General features: G+C 47.6%; 1 protein-coding gene across 3 annotated transcripts in view; it reads right to left on the reverse strand.

Annotated features, from left to right (window-relative positions):
* Positions 1–205: 205 nt before the first annotated feature.
* trak2 (trafficking protein, kinesin binding 2) overlaps positions 206–23,701 on the reverse strand; it is a 56,008-nt gene continuing 32,512 nt past the window's right edge. For 2 of the 3 annotated variants that reach the window (XM_038998404.1, XM_038998405.1), the window contains 14 exons: positions 22,124–22,200; positions 21,897–22,013; positions 21,481–21,690; positions 18,809–18,887; positions 18,533–18,663; positions 18,370–18,444; positions 12,487–12,624; positions 9,477–9,556; positions 9,157–9,327; positions 8,636–8,940; positions 7,826–8,020; positions 4,589–4,957; positions 4,160–4,259; positions 206–4,011 (listed from right to left, as the gene is read on the reverse strand). In XM_038998404.1, the coding sequence (XP_038854332.1) occupies positions 3,186–4,011; positions 4,160–4,259; positions 4,589–4,957; positions 7,826–8,020; positions 8,636–8,940; positions 9,157–9,327; positions 9,477–9,556; positions 12,487–12,624; positions 18,370–18,444; positions 18,533–18,663; positions 18,809–18,887; positions 21,481–21,690; positions 21,897–22,013; positions 22,124–22,200 (2,873 nt within the window). In that variant the 3' untranslated portion in view covers positions 206–3,185. Of the gene's footprint in view, positions 4,012–4,159; positions 4,260–4,588; positions 4,958–7,825; positions 8,021–8,635; positions 8,941–9,156; positions 9,328–9,476; positions 9,557–12,486; positions 12,625–18,369; positions 18,445–18,532; positions 18,664–18,808; positions 18,888–21,480; positions 21,691–21,896; positions 22,014–22,123; positions 22,201–22,840; positions 22,889–23,701 lie in introns of all 3 variants that reach the window. The other variant, XM_038998403.1, reaches the window with a different exon arrangement.

Consider the following 23,701-nt stretch of genomic DNA (forward strand, 5'->3'; position numbering starts at 1 on the left):
ACACCTACGACCTCTGTATAGATCTGCCCCATGTGACGAGACCTACGACCTCTGATCCCCATCTGCTATATTCTGCTGCACTTCTGACAAACAAATTACATACAAACACTAATAGAAGACTGAACTGACAAATGGTGTGGGGTGTAGTGTGTATGTATACACACACATCCATTAGTTATAAGACAATAAATATAAGACAACCAAATCATTTCTCATTTCCTTTATTAAAACAAAAGCACCAAAATGGTAATCTTGGGTATTTTATGAAGCATGGAGGAGAGGTGCCAGGTCGAAAACCAATAATGAACACTTCCAACTACACAGAGCCCATAACAACCTCCACCATCACCCATCAGCTCCATTCAATAGAGACAACGGTGTGAGTCATAGAACTAGATTCAATAGAACGAACAGTGTCTTCACCTCTCTCCTCCTATACCTCCTCCATAGCAGAAACCCTAGTATAAAACTGATGCTCTTTCCTCGTGGTTACATAGGTAATAGGTATTACAACACACACAAGCCAACACAAAGCATTTCACTGTATTTAAAAATGAGTTTTGGTTTGCACTGATATACAGTTTTAAAAACATGACAGCTTGGATTCCCTTTTCATGGTTCATCACACAATGGAGGCACAAAACAATCTAAAATAAATGTCTACATGAAATGCTAAATAACTTATTACCTTTGATAATAATACAGTATTTTATGCTATAACCTAGTCTAAATATCAATATTTGTCACTAAAAATATTTCCTAACTAGTGATCTCTGTAAATCAGGTTAAAAAGTGCAGTACATGAGTGGGAAAGGTCAGATGGACGGACGGTAAGAAAAGAGGTATAGCAGGGACGTCTGAGGGTCACTCCAGGGGTTAAGTATGGGTCAAAGGGCACAGGGTCACACACTAGTCTAACTAGCTTGAAATACAGAACCTGTTTTGCTAGCATTCCACTTCATGTACTCTGTATCATGTGAACACTAGAGTGGAATGAGAACACAGACTGGTACCCAGGCTCTAGTCTAGCCCCTTCACACTACACACTCCAGTAGACCTGAAAGGAATAACAATATGGGATTTGTTTGACCTTGACCTCTGATCGGCTAGCTGGAATTTCCCCATATTGCTTAGGCTCTGCCGCTATACCCATCAAGTCCTTTCAGATGTAAAATAAATAGCATTACAGGAGATGGTACTAGAGGACGTTAGTGTCATAGCTGTTCAATATCACACAACACCATGTTGCCCTCTACTGGCCGCTGAGTGAATAGAGTACCTTTTAAGACCATAACCACAGTAGTAGTGAACCATGCATTAGATGAGACTCAGAGCTGGATTAAAACATAGTACACCCACTACTACCGAGGATGCTGATGGTTCCCCGTTTGGGATCAAACCTCTTGTACCAGGAGCATGTTGAGGAGGTAAACGTTGTGGAACGTTAGAACTGTCTTGAATAGAGCTGACGTGATTCCTCATGTCAGAGGCATAGTTGTTCTGCATATATTTCTACCGGAACATTCCACAACGGTGTGCCCTAATGAATGCAGACCTGAGCACGCCATGGGCCTGAGATAAGGGACTGTTCAGATAAGAGCTGTTTGGACCTGTGCTGTTAAAAAGCCTCTCCAGCGACTACCGTGTTCTCCGTTTCCAGTCAATAACCTTGTAACCTTCCATCCCAAATCGACCCCTAAGCCCTATGCACTTGTGGGGAGTCTGTCAGGATTTGACAGGTGTAAGCAATTTGGTAATACATCTACCTTGCCCTCTGATAGGCTAGGTGGAAGTTTCACCATATTGGTTATACCAATCAAATCCTCTCAGATCTCCACAAGCTGAGGAATAGTCCATCCCAGCTGCATCCTAGCCTGGTTCCAGATCAGTTTGTGCTGTAACATTACAATGACAATAGGGGTATGGCAAGACCGCACAAACAGATCTGGGACCAGGCTAACGGCATCCCAAACAAAACCTACCGATCCCACTAAGTGTCTAATAAAATATACACATGGCTTTAAACCAAAAACACCCAAACAGGCTTTTCCTTTAGGCTTTACAACCTCTTCCTTATGAGAGACCTGAGGAGGAGCAGCCTCGGACCTGTCAGTCAGACCACTACAGCCAATCACGCTGCACGGCTGGGCCCTACCCACCCCCAGAAAGCCAGGTGCATGCTGGGACCTGTAGGCAAAGAAGTTTGTCATTTTCAGGACACACCATGCATTTCAGAGACTGGTTGTAGCCTATTACAATGCACAGAGAGAGTTGCCCCTGACGACAGCAAAGCAAAAGGATCATTGTGTTAGTAACACTGGGATGGCTAGATTGTAGTTCCCTAGCAACGGGCTGGCAGTAGTAAGGTGCATGGGCACCAGCCTGGTTCCTAAGAGAAGCTAAGGGCCGTAGCGAGGCTAGCTAGCGTATATACATGACAAACTGCTCTACTGCTTTTAAAAATGAACTTTAGAAAGCTATTCAAACTACAGAACAACAAGCCCCTAGACAGTGAGGCTCTGGAGGCTCAAGCTCTCTCTTTACACTGCTCTTCTCTCATCCCCCCTCATCTCTGTCCTCCTCATCTCTCTCCCTCATCTCTTTCTCTTGCTTGTTCTTCCTCTCCTTGACACCACAGTCAAAATGCATTCTGCCACTTCCCCTTTATACCTATTTTTCTCTTCTTCCCCATCCCTCTAACATTCTCAAGCCCTCATCAACTTACTTATTCCCTCGGTCTTCCCATCTTTTGAGCATCCAGAGCCTCACAGATGAATAACTACTGTAGCAGGAGCAGAGCAGAAGAGAGCAGGGAGAACGTCTACCTACAGCGCCCCTAGAGGGCTGGAGGGGGAAGGCAGGCAAGGCTAGGAACAATAAAGCCCTTTGCAGGCAAGCTAAGGCTTTGAAAATGGCATACACACCGTGGCATTAATGCACGTTTACAATTTTAACAATATTGTGCTTTTAAAAAGAATTTGTAAAAAAAGGAGAGGGACTTTTTCCCCCCACTTGTTGCCCTTTTCTTCGCCGAATATCAGTCTAAAAGAGATGCGGAGAAGGAGCGAGGCAGGGAGGGATGGAGGGGGGAAAGAGGAGGGAGGAGAGAGGGTGTGGGCCCAAATGGTTCTGTTCAGTCTTGGCTCCCCTCCAAACCCTGCCCGCCCTGTAGTGTCATAACTTCTTCAGCGTTTGAGTGAAGGGGGTGGGGCGTGGGAGGTGGAGGCGGGCCTAGGTCGGACAGAGCACTGCCCCTTCAGGTTGCCCCAAAGGGGCGGGGCGATGGCGAGGGAGGTGGGTGGTTGAGGTGGGGCCTGGCCCGGATGGTGGGAGGGGCTTCCCTGCACCGCTCCAATCATAGCTGGGAGGCTCTGGTTCCGCCGCAGGCCGTCCAATAGGCTGCCTCCGCCTGTGGCTAGGAAGGTGGCCGAGTCCTGACGCCCCAGGCCCTCCGACAACGGCTCCGCCCCCTGGAGTACCTTGACCAATCCCAGCCGGCGTAGCCTCTCGACTAAGTTTACATTGATGGGGTCGGGTTTGGATTTGGATTTGATTCTGGGGCCGTGGCTGAAGCTATGTGAGGCGGGGTCGGGGCTGGGGAGGTTGGGCCGATGGGTGCGGCCAAACTTCAGCCCATACACGTCCTGGAGGAAGAGCTCAGCCGGACGCGACGCCAGGAAGTTGTCACAGGTGGCTGGCGCCGAGGCGCGGGACTCAAAAGGCACAGGCGAGGGGGTTGGCGAGTGGGACGGGGAGTTGGGGGGCGTGCTGGGGAGGAGACGCTGGGGGAGTGGGGCTTTAAGGTGAGAGGGAGGGGGGGCGTCGGCGGTAGAGAGGGAAGCAGAGATGCCCCTCTCCAGGACCAGCTTGGCCAGGCTACAGGGTGCGGGGGGACGGTGAGGGGGGAAGGAGTCCACCCCCAAACTCAGCCTGCAGGGGGTCACCGGGGTGCTGGGGCCTGTCCTCATGGAGCTGGGAGTGTACTCTGAGATAGAAGACTGACAGTGGGAACTGAGAGAGAGAGACAAGACAATGTTACCCCACACAGCCAGGTCATAAACACTACAGCACAAACACACAACACCAATCACCTTCATATGTGTGTGTGTGTGTGTGTGTGTGTGTGTGTGTGTGTGTGTGTGTGTGTGTGTGTGTGTACCTGGAGGTGACCTGGGTGATGTCAGAGGGGTGCAGGATGCGGCAGGTTGTGAAGGTGTAGGTGGAAGACGTTGAACTCTGACATTTCCCCGGGTTATAAACTGAAGAGACAAAACACACCATTCAAACTTCCATCACAGACCAACGGCTTCCAATAACGACCCTTTTCAGTTTCTTATCTTGGGAAAGAAATATCGACACGTGTCCACCACGTTGCTATGGTTGTTGTGGCTGAGCGTCGGGCAGCATGGTGAAACATATTGTGCTCTTCTATGGCGAAGACGATTATGTCAGAGGGGAAAAACAGTCTCCGTTGATTGCAGTAACTTATTTGGTGTTTTAATATTGCAAACGGACGCAGCTGTTTCACCATTAAGGATTCCAGCTATAACGTTAAACTTTTAATGTAATTTTTTTTTTTTTTACTTACCTGACGAGGATGTAGTAGTAGTAAGACTGGTGACAGTCAGGCTCTGGGATTGGACAGGAGCCATGGACGTCACAGTGATGGGCGGAGCCAAGAGGGCCGGGCTCCTGATGATGTCACAGGGGGCATTAGAGGTCATAGGGAGGTCACAGGTGATCGGGATTAGAGGGAGCTGTGGAGAGCCTGGTACTGGTAGGAAAACGGGAGACACGGGAGACACCGGTGGCCCGTTCAACGGCAAACGCTCCCTAATACTCTCCCTGTTCTCCTCCGGTGTCGACGAGCACTGCACCTTGAAGGTGATCCCTCCTTCCTCCTCCTCTTCCTCCTCCCTCTTCTCCCAGGCGTCTGTCCCTTCCTTCCCTCTGTTTCCTGAAAAGTCCAAAACCTTTGTTAGTGAGACTGCTAAATTATTTTAAACCAATCGTTTACAAAAAACTATTTTCATAATAATATTAATAAGACATAGGACTTATGTAGCACATTTTCAATACCCAGTCAGTCATTTTACAATAGATCTATATATAAACGTCCCTTTTTCAGGACCCTGTCTTTAAAAAATAATTCATAAAAATCCAAATATCTTCACAGATCTTCATTGTAAAGGGTTTAAACACAGTTTCCCATGCTTGTTCAATGAACCATAAACAACTAATGAACATGCACCTGTGGAATGGTCGTTAAGACACTAACAGCTTACAGACGGTAGGCAATTATTAAGGTCAGTTATGAAAACTTAGGACACTAAAGAGGCCTTTCTACTGGCTCTGAAAAACACCAAAAGAAAGATGCCTAGGGTCCCTGCCCATCTGCATGAACGTGGCTTAGGCATGTTGCAAGGAGGCATGAGGACTGCAGATCTGGCCAGGGCAATAAATTGCAATGTCCGTACTCTTAGACAGTGGTAGACCACGTGTAACACCTGCAAAAGGATCGGTACCTCCGAACATCACACCTGCGGGACAGGTACAGGAACGCACAATCCCTCCATCAGTGCTCAGACTGTCCGCAATAGGCTGAGAGAGGTTGGACTGAGGGCTTGTAGGCCTGTTGTAAGGCAGGTCCTCACCAGACATCACCGGCAACAACGTCGCCTACGGGCACAAACCCACCTTCGCTGAACCAGACAGGACTGGCAAAAAGCACTCTTCACTGACGAGTCACGGTTTTATCTCACCAGTGGTGATGGTCGGATTTGCGTTTATCATCAAAGGAATGAGCGTTACACCGAGGCCTGTACTCTGGAGCGGGATCGATTTGGAGGTGGAGGGTCCGTCATGGTCTGGGGCGGTGTGTCACAGCATCATTGGTCTGAGCTTGTTGTCATTGCAGGCAATCTCAACTCTGTGCGTTACAGGGAAGACATCCTCCTCCCTCATGTCGTACCCTTCCTGCAGGCTCATCCTGACATGACCCTCCAGCATGAAAATGCCACCAGCCATACTACTCGTTCTGTGTGTGATTTCCTGCAAGACAGGAATGTCAGTGTTCTGCCATGGCTAGCGAAGATCTCAATCCCAATGAGCACATCTGGGACCTGTTGGATCGGAAGTTGAGGGGTCGGGCCATTCCCCCCAGAAATGTCCGGGAACTTGCAGGTGCCTTGGTGGAAGAGTGGGGTAACATCTCACAGCAAGAATGGGCAAATCTGGTGCAGTCCATGAGGAGGAGATTCACTGCAGTACTTAATGCAGCTGGTGGCCACACCACTGACTATTACTTTGATTTTGACCCCCCCCCCCCTTTGTTCATGGACACAGTATTCCATTTCGGTTAGTCACATGTCTGTGGAACTTTTTCAATTTATGTCTCAGTTGTTGAATCTTGTTATGTTCATACAAATATTTACACATGTTAAGTTTGCTGAAAATAAATGCAGTTGACAGTGAGAGGACGTTTCTTTTTTTCCCGAGTTTATATACAGTTGAAGTCGGAAGTTAACATACACTCAATTAGCATTTGGTAGCATTGCCTTTAAATTGTTTAACTTGGGTCAAATGTTTCGGGTAGCCTTCCACAAGCTTCCCACAATAAGTTGGGTGAATTTTGGCCCATTCCTTCTGACAGTCCTTAAGCCATTTTGCCACAACTTTGGAAGTATGCTTGGGGTCATTGTCCATTTGGAAGACCCATTTGCGACCAAGCTTTAACTTCCTGACTGATGTCTTGAGATGTTGCTTCAATATATCCACATAATGTTCTTTCCTCATGATGCCATCTATTTTGTGAAGTGCACCAGTCCCTCTTGCAGCGAAGCACCCCCACAGCATTATGCTGCCACCCCAGTGCTTCACGGTTAGGATGGTGTTCTTCGGGCTTGCAAGCCTCCCCCTTTTCCCTCCAAACATAACGATGGTCATTATGGCCAAACAGTTCCATTTTTGTTTCATCAGACCAGAGGACATTTCTCCAAAAAGTACGATCTTTGTCCCCATGTGCAGTTGCAAACCGTAGTCTGGCTTTTTTATGGCGGTTTTCGAGCAGTGGCTTCTTCCTTGCTGAGCGGCCTTTCAGGTTATGTCGATATAGGACTCGTTTTACTGTGGATATAGATACTTTTGTCCCCGTTTCCTCCAGCATCTTCACAAGGTCCTTTGCTGTTGTTCTGGGATTGATTTGCACTGTTCGCACCAAAGTACGTTCATCTCTAGGAGACAGAACACATCTCCTTCCTGAGCGGTATGCCGGCTGCGTGGTCCCATGGTGTTTAATCTTGCGTACTATTTTTTGTACAGATGAACGTGGTACCTTCAGGTGTTTGGAAATTGCACCCAAGGATGAACCAGACTTGTGCAGGTCTACAATTTTTTTTTCAGGGGTCTAGGCTGATTTAATTTGATTTTCTCATGATGTCAAGCAAAGAGGCACTGAGTTTGAAGGTAGGCCTTGAAATACATCCACAGAATGATGTCAATTAGCCTATCAGAAGCTTCTAAAGCCATGACATCCTTTTCTGGAATTTTCCAAGCTGTTTAAAGGCACAGTCAACTTAGTGTATGTAATCTTCTGACCCACTGGAATTGTGATACAGTGAATTATAAGTGAAATAATCTGTCTGTAAACAATTGTTGGAAAAATTACTTGTGTCATGCACAAAGTAGATGTCCTAACCGACTTGCCAAAACTATAGTTTGTTAACAAGAAATTTGTGGAGTGGTTGAAAAACGAGTCTTAATGACTCCAACCTAAGTGTATGTAAACTTCCGACTTCAACTGTATATACATAGTGAATAAAAGTACCTCTCATGTCATATTTCTGTTCTTCATCGCCTCCCTCTTCGTCTTCCTCCAGGTCGGTGAGGCGGTAGACGGCATCGGCGAGAGCATCATGGGCGAGGGGCCGAAAGCCCTTGGTGACCACGCCTGGGTGGGGGTCCAGGATTGTGCCCAGGTGGGGCTTGGCCAGCTGCTGCCAGTGGTGCAGAGTCAGAGAGCCTAGAGGGGTCAGAGGTTAAATGTTAGGGGCCAGGCTTCAAATGCGTTACTCACAGTCTAATATTCACAGATGACAATAAGGAGTGTTACAGTTGACAGATATCATAATGTGACCAAGTGGGTTCAAACTCTGGTCTCAGGGAGCCTAGAGAGGGTAAAGGTTAGAGGTCGGGGATCAATGTGTTACATCACAACTAAACTAAAACTCCTAATTAATATCCTAATTACAAGAGTACCAGTATACAGATATGATAATATAGACGTCATAGCTATTGGGTCAGGAATAACTCCTGGATAGATGGCATAGCTTTTGGCTGCATTCCAGGCCACCTACATTCAGTAACCACATCTCTAAGGCTGCGTTTAGACAGGCAGCCCAATTCTGATATTTTTCTCACCAATTGGTCTTTTGTCCAATCACATCAGATCTTTTCACATCAGATATTGGTCTTTTGACCAATCACCTCTGATAAAATCGTGACAAAAAGATCAGATTTGGGCTGAAATCTGATGCCTGACTGCAAAAAATGTGGCATTCAATCACTGGTTAATTTGTGCAGCGGGGCTGCTTATCCCATTATCATGACTACACTTAAAGCATGAACGTATCCTTACCCTCCATGGGCTTGACGATCTGCAGCTTCTCAGGCAGGAAGGTCTTAAAACAGCTGGACGAGACCGAGAACTCTGATAGGTTGGTGAAGGATGACATGACGCTGCTCATTGGTGAGCTGTAGCCACTCCCCTCCACATCCGATTCCGCTCCCCCGGCCAGGGCCTCCAGCTTCTTGTCGCGTTCCGCCTGGAAGAACTGCCGCTCGCACAGGAAATTCTGCCGCCGCAGGGAGAGGCGGTGCAGCGCCGACACGAGGTCATTTCCTCCTGGTGCGCCAGGCTTGCCGAGCCGGACCTCCTCCCTACTACAAAGACAGACACGCAACACAAACACATGCTTACCCAAATATACTCCTCTGTAGGCTCTAAATTCACTGAAATAAATTTTAATTAAATCATACAAAATAATATGCTTTAAATTCTCTCACATATTGTTGACACTGACTCAATGAATCCACTACAGTCAATACAGGTACTTTAGACTGCAGGTCTAACAATCAGGATCAACCTGGGTCACTCACTTGGCGCCGCCGTGTGATTGGTTGATCCCCTGTGCGGACAGGAAGGGCTGGGCCGTCATCACCAGGCAGCTGCCTCCCGAGCCGGGGATAGGGGGCGTGGCCATCGCCGCAGCTCGCTCTACCGACTCGTTGACCACGCGTACAGTCTGAAACACCCTCTTCTGGGAAACTCTGGGGACGGGGAGAGAGGGAGGAAGAGAGGAGAGGAAGAGAGGAGGGGAGTTAGAGGAGAGGAAGAGAGGAGGGGAGCTTCTGCTTTGATTGCTTTTGCTCTTCTGTTTGTGTGTTTGTTGTTGTCGGTATGTGTGTTCTATACTGACTTTTGGTCCTGGAAAGCCACCTCGTCCTCGACACTCAGCTCTCTCCTCATGGTGCCCTCAATCTCTGCTGCCAGGGAGTCCTGAGACACAGCCATTTACACTCATTAACAGGTACACACACAATTGGGCACACGCACACATATTCACACATTTATAGGCATTGACACACACACACACACTAGGGACGTGCATCTTACCCTTTAAAGATAAGTTGATAGGTACCTAGATACATGGGCTCCAATACGATACAGGAACGATACGTTTTAGTTTGAAATGATTGGGTTTAATTAGAGAATGAATCGATGCACTAACATTTGCTGCATAAACACATTCATTTTCCATTCTGAATAAAAATCTGCTGCCGATGGAGCTCATGAGCTGTTCCTCTCTGAGCTGGATCTGTCTGAGCTGACTTCTCTGTGTGTGTGTCTGTGTGTAAATTATGTATGCCATTTAGGCACCTGATCTGAGCCATAAAGGAGACTAGGCATCTACCACCCCATTACCACTATCAGATTAGGTGGGCAATGTAGCCTGTTTTTTCTCCCCCCACTTTGGTTGTAAAATCCCCATCACCCCCTGATTAACTTGATGTTTTTGCAGCTTAAGTCTTTGAGGTAGTAATGTATCAATATTTATTGTTTACAAATTAGCTATGACATGGCCAATGAATATATGGCACAACTTTGAATTTCACCCGTTTTAACATTTTTATTGCGTGTTGTTCTCCCCTCGCTTCGACCACGCAGTGCGCCTCATTATTAAATTTGCTTTCCTCATTTGCTTTCCTCATTATTAAATGATCAGCTTTACCCTGTATATCTAAAAATTACCATATACACTGATTGTTTAAAGCAAAACTGCCAAAACTAAAGTAACAGGCCGCCTACCTCACGCAACATCACATTAGTTGAAACCAAATCAAACTGTTTGGCCCTCCATTTCCTGTAGTCCACAATCAACTCCTTTGTCTTGCTCACATTGAGAGAGAGGTTGTTGTCCTGGCACCACACTGCCAGGTCTCTGACCTCCTCCCTATAGGCTGTCTCAACGTTGTCGGTGATCAGGCTTACCACTGTTGCGTCGTCAGTAAACTTAATGATGGTGTTGGAGTCGTGCTTGGCCACACAGTCGAGGGTGAAGAGGGAGTACAGGAGGGGACTAAGCACGCACCCCTGAGGGGCCCCAGTGTTGGCAGATGTGTTGTTACCTACCCTTACCATCTGGGGGCGGCCCGTCAGGAAGTCCAGGATCCAGTTGCAGAAGGAGATGTTTAGTCCCAGGGTCCTTAACTTAGTGATGAGCTTTGTGGGCACTATGGTGTTGAACACTGAACTGTAGTCAAGGAACAGCATTCTCACATGGGTGTTCCTTTTGTCCAAGTGGGAAAGGGCAGTGTGGAGTGCAATTGAGATTGCGTCATCTGTGGATCTGTTGGGGCGGTATGCGAATTGGAGTGGGTCTAGGGTTTCTGGCATGATGGTGTTCATGTGAGCCATGACCAGCCTTTCAAAGCACTTCATGGTTACCGGCGTGTGTGCTACGGGGCGGTAGTCATTTAGGCAGGTTACCTTAGTGTTCTTGGGCACAGGGACTATGGTGGTCTGTTTGAAACATGTAGGTATTACAGACTTGGCCAGGAAGAGGTTGAAAATGTCAGTGAAGACACTTGGCAGTTTGTTCGCGCATGCTTTGAGTACACGTCCTGGTAATCCGTCTGGCCCCGCGGCTTTATGAATGTTGACCTGTTTAAAGGTCTTGCACACATCGGCTACGGAGAGCATGATCACACAGTCCTCCGGAACAGCTGGTGCTCTCATGCATGCTTCAGTGTTGCTTGCCGCAAAGCGACCATGAAGGGCATTTAGCTTGTCTGGTAGCCTCGCATCACTGGGCAGCTCGCAGCTGGGTTTCCCTTCGTAGTACATAAGTTTTCAAGCTCTGCCACATCCAGAGCCGGTGTAGTAGGATTCAATCTTAGTCCTATATTGACACTTTGCCTGTTTGATGGTTCGTCTTAGCGCATAGCGGGTTTCCTTATAAGTGTCAGGATTAGTGTCCAGCTCCTTGAAAGCGGCAGCTCTAGCCTTTAGCTTGGTGTGGATGAATCCTGTGATCCATGGCTTCTCATGGCAGGCCTGGTTGTTGTTAGATATGTTTGCATTGGAGCCAATTTTAGCTAACCCTTTTCCTAACCTTAATCTAATTCTCCTAACCTGCTGCGTAGGTTTTCCTAACCTGCTACGAAAAGTAACTTCTGCTAGTAAAAACCGGCAGACCTGAGGTTTCCACTAACGCAATACTGCCTCCTGCCCAACTTCCACATAACATGATAATTCGGATAGCTCATGTGGGTGCTAGAAAGCAGGCCAGGTAGTGCTAGGTATCAACAGCCAATCCACTAGGGGTTGGAAGCTATAGTGAGCTTAGATTGGTCAATAGCGCCACGATGTCGCAGAGTATTTGCAAAAAGTTCAGCTTTCCCCATTTTTAGTACCGCCCTGTTCATGCTTCCTCGACCATGCTCGCATCACCCAACGGCCCCCTCCACCCACTTCACTCCCTAGAAAATGAATGGGGCTCCGTTGTTTAATCACCCCCAGCGTGCTAGATGGAAATGCATGTTACTTCACGTTGGTCAGCGTGTGAAGCTGGGCACAGTGAGCAGTTTAACTAGACTAATGATATTGCCTGGGCAAAATGACTTGTAGATCAATGACGGTCAACACAGTTACATGCAGCTCAACAATGAAGGAGAGGACACATCAGTTGTCACAAAATATGAGGTATTTTCTGAAGGTAGAAAGAATACAATATGAGCAAAAGATGAGTGAACCAGCAGTTTTTTCCACTTTGAATATATTTTCTGACCGATGGTTCAGTTTGGGTTCCGCGGACCGAACCACTTGTATCTTAAACATTTGAATTGAGGACTGCTGTGTTTTGGTGAATCGTTACATCCCTAACACACACACACACACACACACATTACAGCAGGTATATATCTCACCATGGGGAAGAGTCCGTAGGGCAGGTGTCGTCTCATGCCTGCAGACGGAGTGTTCTTACTGCGCAGCTCCTTGATCTCTTCCTGAGACTCATGTAGCATCCCCACACACTCTACATTACGGTCCGCTAGCTCATTCAGCTATACAACACAACACAACACAGTTAACCCTCCGCTAGCTCATGTAGCATCCCCACACACTCTACATTACGGTCCGCTAGCTCATTCAGCTATACAACACAACACAACACAGTTAACCCTCCGCTAGCTCATGTAGCATCCCCACACACTCTACATTACGGTCCGCTAGCTCATTCAGCTATACAACACAACACAACACAGTTAACCCTCCGCTAGCTCATGTAGCATCCCCACACACTCTACATTACGGTCCGCTAGCTCATTCAGCTATACAACACAACACAGTTAACCCTCCGCTAGCTCATGTAGCATCCCCACACACTCTACATTACGGTCCGCTAGCTCATTCAGCTATACAACACAACACAACACAGTTAACCCTCCGCTAGCTCATGTAGCATCCCCACACACTCTACATTACGGTCCGCTAGCTCATTCAGCTATACAACACAACACAGTTAACCCTCCGCTAGCTCATGTAGCATCCCCACACACTCTACATTACGGTCCGCTAGCTCATTCAGCTATACAACACAACACAGTTAACCCTCCGCTAGCTCATGTAGCATCCCCACACACTCTACATTACGGTCCGCTAGCTCATTCAGCTATACAACACAACACAACACAGTTAAACCTCCGCTAGCTCATGTAGCATCCCCACACACTCTACATTACGGTCCGCTAGCTCATTCAGCTATACAACACAACACAACACAGTTAACCCTCCGCTAGCTCATGTAGCATCCCCACACACTCTACATTACGGTCCGCCAGCTCATTCAGCTATACAACACAACACAGTTAACCCTCCGCTAGCTCATGTAGCATCCCCACACACTCTACATTACGGTCCGCTAGCTCATTCAGCTATACAACACACAACACAGTTAACCCTCCGCTAGCTCATGTAGCATCCCCACACACTCTACATTACGGTCCGCTAGCTCATTCAGCTATACAAACACAACACAGTTAACCCTCCGCTAGCTCATGTAGCATCCCCACACACTCTACATTACGGTCCGCTAGCTCATTCAGCTATACAACACAACAACACAGTTAACCCTCCGCTAGCTCATGTAGCATCCCCACACACTCTACATTACGGTCCGCTAGCTCATTCAGCTATACAACACAACACAGTTAACCCTCCGCTAGCTCATGTAGCATCCCCACACACTCTACATTACGGTCCGCTAGCTCATTCAGCTATACAACACAACACAGTTAACCCTCCGCTAGCTCATGTAGCATCCCCACACACTCTACATTACGGTCCGCTAGCTCATTCAGCTATACAACACAACACAACACAGTTAACCCTCCGCTAGCTCATGTAGCATCCCCACACACTCTACATTACGGTCCGCTAGCTCATTCAGCTATACAACACAACACAGTTAACCCTCCGCTAGCTCATGTAGCATCCCCACACACTCTACATTACGGTCCGCTAGCTCATTCAGCTATACAACACAACATAGTTAACACTCTGCTAGCTGGTTCAGCTACACAACACAACATAGTTAACCCATAAGCCGGGGGGGGGGATAATGACCCAACACAGGTCAATGACCCAACACACCTTCAGGCTGTGTAAGGGCTATTTTATCAAGAAGGAGAGTGGAGTGCTGCATCAGATGACCTGGCTTCCACAATCCCCTGACCTAAACCAAATTGAGATGTTTGGGATGAGTCGGACCGCGGAGTGAAGGAAAAGCAGCCACAAAGTGCTCAGCATATGTGGGAACTCATTCAAGACTGTTGGAAAAGCATTCTAGTTGAAACTTGTTGAGAGAATACCAAGAGTGTGCAAAGCTGTCATCAAGGTAAAGGGTGGCTATTTGAAGAATCTCAAATATAAAATATATTTTGATTTGTTGAACACTTTTTTTGGTTACTATATGTATTATTTCATAGTTTATGTCTTCACTATTATTCTACAATGTAGAAAATATTTAAAAAAAAAAAATCCTTGAAGGAGTAAGTGTTCTAAAACATTTGACCGGTAGTGTACGTGTTCCACAGAGGGTCAAATTAGTGTGTAGCCCAGACTGATCAGACGCTACAGGCAGAAGTTGTCAGATCGGCTGTACTGAGACGCTTGTGGGTGGGGGCGGGGTTGTAGAGCAAAACGGAGAACACCATCGTGTTAGTGAGTGTAGTCTCATCTATCCATAGAGGGGTCGTAATAGTTTTGTAGGCCAAACCGGTCGGACACTACAGATAATTTTGTGACAAGACCGATTTTCAGGATGTCTCATGGTCTGACAAACACCGCTCTAGCACTGTCACCTTTCACCTCAGATGTGGAAGTGTGACATACAGTATACACATGCGGTGGAATGAGATGCATCCAATGCAAAAAAACAGATATCTATAGCGTTGATATATTTTTATGGGGATTTTCATTGTTATGCTAATTAGATTAGGACATTGACCTTAGGGGCTAGTTCAGCTAGTTCAGCTACACAACAACATAGTTAACCCTCTGCTAGCTAGTTCAGCTACACAACAACATAGTTAACCCTCTGCTAGCTGGTTCAGCTACACAACAACATAGTTAACCCTCTGCTAGCTGATTCAGCTATTCAACAACACAACATAGTTAACCCTCTGCTAGCTGGTTCAGATACACAACAACATAGTTAACCCTCTGCTAGCTGGTTCAGCTACACAACAACATAGTTAACCCTCTGCTAGCTGGTTCAGCTATTCAACAACACAACATAGTTAACCCTCTGCTAGCTGGTTCAGCTACACAACAACACAACATAGTTAACCCTCTGCTAGCTGGTTCAGCTACACAACAACATAGTTAACCCTCTGCTAGCTGGTTCAGCTACATAACAACATAGTTAACCCTCTGCTAGCTGGTTCAGCTACACAACAACATAGTTAACCCTCTGCTAGCTGGTTCAGCTATTCAACAACACAACATAGTTAACCCTTTGCTAGCTGGTTCAGCTACACAACAACATAGTTAACCCTCTGCTAGCTGGTTCAGCTATTCAACAACACAACATAGTTAACCCTCTGCTAGCTGGTTCAGCTACACAACAACATAGTTATCCCTCTGCTAGCTGGTTCAGATACACAACAACATAGTTATCCCTCTGCTAGCTGGTTCAGCTACACAACAACATAGTTAACCCTCTGCTAGCTGGTTCAGCTACACAACAACATAGTTAACCCTCTGCTAGCTGGTTCAGCTACACAACAACACAACGTAGTTAACCCTCTGCTAGCTGGTTCAGATACACAACAACATAGTTAACCCTCTGCTAGCTGGTTCAGCTACACAACAACATAGTTAACCCTCTGCTAGCTGGTTCAGCTACACAACAACACAACGTAGTTAACCCTCTGCTAACTAGTTCAGCTACACAACAACATAGTTAACCCTCTGCTAGCTGGTTCAGCTACACAACAACACAACATAGTTAACCCTCTGCTAGCTGGTTCAGCTACACAACAACATAGTTAACCCTCTGCTAGCTGGTTCAGCTACACAACAACATAGTTAACCCTCTGCTAGCTAGTTCAGCTACACAACAACACAACATAGTGCAGTGGACATTTTTGTGTCCTCTGTGTTTCTGCAAATGCGTGACTACATGTAGTGTATTGTTTCCTGATTATTGTGTTAGGATGTTCTGGGACGTTGCTCTCAGGGAGAGGACTGATAGAAGGAGAACAAAAAGGGAACACATTGTTACTTTGGCCCACCGCCTAGAAACTATGTGTGCAAGGTCATGATCAGCCTATTGCACCCTGAGAGCAGAGACACCTAGTTTGTATAAAGAGTGCTGAAGGGAGAGCATTGCTTCAGAGCTTCTGACACACTTGTACTTTGAGTATTAAGTTTGTTGTAACCTCTCCGGCCGTGATAATAAAGATCTGTTCACTTTGACTGAGTCCCCTCTGCTAGCTGGTTCAGCTACACAACACAGTTAACCCTCTGCTAGCTGGTTCAGCTACACAACGTAGTTAACCCTCTGCTAGCTGGTTCAGCTACAACACAACATAGTTAACCCTCTGCTAGCTGGTTCAGCTACAACAACACAACACAGTTAACCCTCTGCTAGCTGGTTCAGCTATTCAACAACACATCATAGTTAACCCTTTGCTAGCTGGTTCAGCTACACAACAACATAGTTAACCCTCTGCTAGCTGGTTCAGCTATTCAACAACACAACATAGTTAACCCTCTGCTAGCTGGTTCAGCTACACAACAACATAGTTAACCCTCTGCTAGCTGGTTCAGCTATTCAACAACACAACATAGTTAACCCTCTGCTAGCTAGTTCAGCTACACAACAACATAGTTAACCCTTTGCTAGCTGGTTCAGCTACACAACAACATAGTTAACCCTCTGCTAGCTGGTTCAGCTATTCAACAACACAACATAGTTAACCCTCTGCTAGCTGGTTCAGCTACACAACAACATAGTTAACCCTCTGCTAGCTGGTTCAGCTATTCAACAACACAATGTAGTTAACCCTCTGCTAGCTGGTTCAGTTACACAACAACATAGTTAACCCTCTGCTAGCTGGTTCAGCTACACAACAACATAGTTAACCCTCTGCTAGCTGGTTCAGTTACACAACAACATAGTTAACCCTCTGCTAGCTGGTTCAGCTACACAACAACATAGTTAACCCTCTGCTAGCTGGTTCAGCTACACAACAACATAGTTAACCCTCTGCTAGCTGGTTCAGCTACACAACAACATAGTTAACCCTCTGCTAGCTGGTTCAGCTACACAACAACATAGTTAACCCTCTGCTAGCTGGTTCAGCTACACAACAACATAGTTATCCCTCTGCTAGCTAGTTCAGCTACACAACAACATAGTTAACCCTCTGCTAGCTGGTTCAGCTACACAACAACATAGTTAACCCTCTGCTAGCTGGTTCAGCTACACAACAACATAGTTAACCCTCTGCTAGCTGGTTCAGCTACACAACAACATAGTTAACCCTCTGCTAGCTGGTTCAGCTACACAACAACATAGTTATCCCTCTGCTAGCTGATTCAGCTACACAACAACATAGTTAACTCTGCTAGCTGGTTCAGCTATTCAACAACACATCATAGTTAACCCTCTGCTAGCTGGTTCAGCTACACAACAACATAGTTAACTCTGCTAGCTGGTTCAGCTACACAACAACACAACATAGTTAACCCTCTGCTAGCTGGTTCAGCTACACAACAACATAGTTAACCCTCTGCTAGCTGGTTCAGCTACACAACAACATAGTTAACCCTCTGCTAGCTGATTCAGCTACACAACAACATAATTATCCCTCTGCTAGCTGGTTCAGCTACACAACATAGTTAACCCTCTGCTAGCTGGTTCAGCTACACAACAACATAGTTATCCCTCTGCTAGCTGGTTCAGCTACACAACAGTTAAATACCCACAGTCCATGACCGTATTCCACACATACTCATTCATCAGTAATTAACACCTTAACTTAAACATTGATGCAGCTAATAACCTTGAACACAAATTCACTGCTTGTGTCAACATAACAAACCAAACCCAAGATAATATTTGAAATACTACAACTCTGGGCCATATCATGCTGCTTATCAGGTGCAGTTCTGCTCTGACATATAGCTGTGGTGCAAATGATGTTGGAGAGTTATGAAATGTTGTTCGGAAAAGGGCACGCCTTAAGGCACTTCTATGGAGTCAGAGGGTTGATTGAACTGTTCATCACTAGACAACGCACCTCTGCAGTGAGTGATCTCTGGGCATCTTTCGAGGCCTGTAGGTGAATCCTCAGCTCCTCTTTCTCCAGGGCCAGCTGGAAACACACTTCATTAGTCCTATTACTCTACAATTATTACTACAACATCAACTTCAAACAGCGCTCTTCCTCCCCTTCCTCTCACCTCTTTGACGCGGTGTTGGAGCTCTACTATCTGGGAGAGGAGCTGGGAAATCTCCTCCTGGTGTCTCACCACCTCTTCATTCTTATGGGACAGCTCCTCTGTCAGGTTCACCATCTGACTGTTGGACTCGCCTGAACCAACCCACACAGCTCTTTAATCCTTAGAGATCAATAACCTAATTACTTGTTAATTGACCTGATTCATGCCTTTTTTGTGTGTGTGATTGTGTGTGTGTGCGTGTGTGTGAGATTGTGCGTTTGAGTGCATGTGACTCACGTAGCTCCTTGACACAGTCGCTGACCAGCTGTTGTTCTTTCTCCTCGTAGGTGAAGGTCTCAGTCTTCAGATGACGGGCCTGGTCGGACCACAGGGTTTACAGTGAGGTGTTAGGAACTATCAGATGACGGGCCTGGTCGGACCAGAGGGTTTACAGTGAGGTGTTAGGAACTATCAGATGACGGGCCTGGTCGGACCAGAGGGTTTACAGTGAGATGTTAGGAACTATCAGATGACGGGCCTGGTCGGACCACAGGGTTTACAGTGAGGTGTTAGGAACTATCAGATGACGGGCCTGGTCGGACCACAGGGTTTACAGTGAGGTGTTAGGAACTATCAGATGACGGGCCTGGTCGGACCAGAGGGTTTACAGTGAGATGTTAGGAACTATCAGATGACGGGCCTGGTCGGACCAGAGGGTTTACAGTGAGGTGTTAGGAACTATCAGATGACGGGCCTGGTCGGACCAGAGGGTTTACAGTGAGGTGTTAGGAACTATCAGATGACGGGCCTGGTCGGACCAGAGGGTTTACAGTGAGGTGTTAGGAACTATCAGATGACGGGCCTGGTCGGACCAGAGGGTTTACAGTGAGATGTTAGGAACTATCAGATGACGGGCCTGGTCGGACCAGAGGGTTTACAGTGAGGTGTTAGGAACTATCAGATGACGGGCCTGGTCGGACCAGAGGGTTTACAGTGAGGTGTTAGGAACTATCAGATGACGGGCCTGGTCGGACCACAGGGTTTACAGTGAGGTGTTAGGAACTATCAGATGACGGGCCTGGTCGGACCACAGGGTTTACAGTGAGGTGTTAGGAACTATCAGATGACGGGCCTGGTCGGACCACAGGGTTTACAGTGAGGTGTTAGGAACTATCAGATGACGGGCCTGGTCGGACCAGAGGGTTTACAGTGAGGTGTTAGGAACTATCAGATGACGGGCCTGGTCGGACCACAGGGTTTACAGTGAGGTGTTAGGAACTATCAGATGACGGGCCTGGTCGGACCAGAGGGTTTACAGTGAGGTGTTAGGAACTATCAGATGACGGGCCTGGTCGGACCACAGGGTTTACAGTGAGGTGTTAGGAACTATCAGATGACGGGCCTGGTCGGACCAGAGGGTTTACAGTGAGGTGTTAGGAACTATCAGATGACGGGCCTGGTCGGACCAGAGGGTTTACAGTGAGGTGTTAGGAACTATCAGATGACGGGCCTGGTCGGACCAGAGGGTTTACAGTGAGGTGTTAGGAACTATCAGATGACGGGCCTGGTCGGACCACAGGGTTTACAGTGAGGTGTTAGGAACTATCAGATGACGGGCCTGGTCGGACCACAGGGTTTACAGTGAGGTGTTAGGAACTATCAGATGACGGGCCTGGTCGGACCACAGGGTTTACAGTGAGGTGTTAGGAACTATCAGATGACGGGCCTGGTCGGACCACAGGGTTTACAGTGAGATGTTAGGAACTATCAGATGACGGGCCTGGTCGGACCAGAGGGTTTACAGTGAGGTGTTAGGAACTATCAGATGACGGGCCTGGTCGGACCAGAGGGTTTACAGTGAGGTGTTAGGAACTATCAGATGACGGGCCTGGTCGGACCACAGGGTTTACAGTGAGGTGTTAGGAACTATCAGATGACGGGCCTGGTCGGACCAGAGGGTTTACAGTGAGGTGTTAGGAACTATCAGATGACGGGCCTGGTCGGACCAGAGGGTTTACAGTGAGGTGTTAGGAACTATCAGATGACGGGCCTGGTCGGACCAGAGGGTTTACAGTGAGGTGTTAGGAACTATCAGATGACGGGCCTGGTCGGACCAGAGGGTTTACAGTGAGGTGTTAGGAACTATCAGATGACGGGCCTGGTCGGACCAGAGGGTTTACAGTGATGTGTTAGGAACTATCAGATGACGGGCCTGGTCGGACCAGAGGGTTTACAGTGAGGTGTTAGGAACTATCAGATGACGGGCCTGGTCGGACCACAGGGTTTACAGTGAGGTGTTAGGAACTATCAGATGACGGGCCTGGTCGGAACAGAGGGTTTACAGTGAGGTGTTAGGAACTATCAGATGACGGGCCTGGTCGGACCAGAGGGTTTACAGTGAGGTGTTAGGAACTATCAGATGACGGGCCTGGTCGGACCAGAGGGTTTACAGTGAGGTGTTAGGAACTATCAGATGACGGGCCTGGTCGGACCACAGGGTTTACAGTGAGGTGTTAGGAACTATCAGATGACGGGCCTGGTCGGACCATAGGGTTTACAGTGAGGTGTTAGGAACTATCAGATGACGGGCCTGGTCGGACCACAGGGTTTACAGTGAGGTGTTAGGAACTATCAGATGACGGGCCTGGTCGGACCAGAGGGTTTACAGTGAGATGTTAGGAACTATCAGATGACGGGCCTGGTCGGACCACAGGGTTTACAGTGAGGTGTTAGGAACTATCAGATGACGGGCCTGGTCGGACCAGAGGTACAGAGGTTAGAGTAAGGTGTGAGGGGCCCACTATGAAGCGTTAAAAAGCCTGGACAGCAGAAAGTGCACAGTCGAAGTAGAATTGGCACGGACCACAGATCTGGGATCAGATCACCCTACCGTTTATCCTAACCTTAACCCTATGGGTCCTGGTCAAAAGTAGTGAACTCTAGGAAATAGGGTGTCATGTCAGCTATACCTCAGAGCGTAGGGCCAGGTTCTCCTCTTCCAGATCAGACATTTTCCCCTGCAGGGCCTCCAGCTGGCTGAGGGCCACAGCTGGCGCTAGGGGTTGGCGGGGGTGCAGCGGTGTTGAGCAGCTGGAATCAGTCTCACTCTCCTCCGAAGCGCTGGCCACCATCCGCAGCAACTCATCCTTTTTACCCAGCTCATGTTGTAGCTGGTGCACCTGGGACGGGAGGGGGGTCAGAGGGGGTGTGGTGTGTACAGTAGTGTGTGTGTACAGTAGTGTGTGTGTGTGTTACAGTAGTGTGTGTGTGTGTGTGTGTGTGTGTGTGTGTGTGTGTGTGTGTGTGTGTGTGTGTGTGTGTGTGTGTGTGTGTGTGTGTGTGTGTGTACAGTAGTGTGTGTGTTACAGTAGTGTGTGTGTGTTACCTGGTCCAGGGCCTGTGCTAGCTGTTCCTCCACAGACTCATTGCGTTCCTGGAGCAGGTGGTTCCTCTGAAGCAGAGACTGACCAATCCGAGCGGCCAGCTCCAAGTCCCGGTCCCGCTGCAACCAATGATACATGCAACAGTTAGTCCACCAATCACGCGGCCACAATCATCAATGACAACTAATCACCGCCATGTGTCAAAGACAATGCACCAATGAGAGCCCACCTCAGCCAATAGATGTGTGACAACCTCAATGTCATTGTAGGTCTTGGTCATCATCTCCACCCTATCAGCACTGAGGACTGGAGAGAGAGAGAGACAGAGACAGAGAGACAGAGAGAGAGAGAGAGAGAGAGAGAGAGAGAGAGAGAGAGACAGAGAGAGAGAGACAGAGAACGAGAGAGAGAACAAGCGAGAGACAGAGAACGAGAGAGAGAGAGAGAGAGAGAGAGAACGAGAGAGAGAGAGAGAGAACGAGAGAGAGAGAGAGAGAGAACGAGAGAGAGAACGAGAGAGAATCTAATTTTAGCAGGGGAACAAGAAAACACGGCAGAATACACACACATACATGTATACTGTACACACACACACCAAAATAAGCAACACGTTCATGCACAAAGACACAAACTATGTTAATGCATGCGCCTCCATGCAAGCACACCAACTTTCCTGTGAAACAGCCTAAGACACTACAAGCTATGCATCCACACACTACTAGATGCCAGGACAAGCCCACTAGTGGCAGTAGACTTAGTGTGTGAGTGTCTGCTGTCCTACGGTATAGCAAGAGAGAGACTCCAGAGCTCCAGGAGGCCACTCAGCCTAGTCTAATCCAGGTTTGAGAGCACTGTCTGGGCCTACTGGAGGACTGAAGCCCTCCCCCCTCACGCTCTGGAGCTATCCGTGGAGAAAGATGCAGAGAGAGAAAATGAAGCACTTTACCTCGGGAGCCAGGGTGAGAGTAGGAAGAGGGATCCAGGGAAAGATAACCTGGAGGAAGAGAGACAACGGAGGAGAGGGAAGGGAACGAGGGAATAGCAAGGAGAGAGAGAAAGAGATGTTAGATGGCAAGAAAGAGGGGAATCAGCTGAGCAGAGAGAGAATAACCTAGGAGAGAAATACCAGCTGAGCAGAGAGAGAAGAACCTAGGAGAGAAATACCAGCTGAGCAGAGAGAGAAGAACCTAGGAGAGAAATACCTAAAAATCAAGAGAGCAATAGAGAGTATAAAGGGAGAGAAAAAAAGATAGTGAGAAAGAGAGATAGAGAGGGACAGAAAGAGAGAGCAGAGAGAGCAGAAGCAGGAGAAATCATGTGTCTACTTTAGATAGGGTTAGGGGGATTAGGATGTGTGGTTTGTTTGGGTTCAGCACCTGACTCGGAACCGCAACCCCAGCAGCACTGCTAGCTGGCCCTGGGTAGAGAGATACCAACCCATTTTATTTATTACGGTCAACCTTGACCCCTGGCCTCCAACCCCAGCCTGACCCTTTACACTAGGTCAACCTGGTAACCATCAAATAAAACAGCATTATATGTAATACTGTGTGTGCATCATGTTTATTGCAATTCAGCTTGTAAATTGAAGGGAAAATACATTTGCAACGTCATGTCTAGTCAGTGTCCCTAGCGTCTCTGGTTGGGTGGACAGATGACGGGTCAGTGTCAGTGTCCCTAGCGTCTCTGGTTGGGTGGACAGATGACGGGTCAGTGTCAGTGTCCCTAGCGTCTCTGGTTGGGTGGACAGATGACGGGTCAGTGTCAGTGTCCCTAGCGTCTCTGGTTGGGTGGACAGATGACGGGT

The sequence above is a fragment of the Salvelinus namaycush genome, chromosome 7 (assembly GCF_016432855.1).
Source record: "Salvelinus namaycush isolate Seneca chromosome 7, SaNama_1.0, whole genome shotgun sequence".
Lineage (NCBI taxonomy): Eukaryota > Metazoa > Chordata > Actinopteri > Salmoniformes > Salmonidae > Salvelinus > Salvelinus namaycush.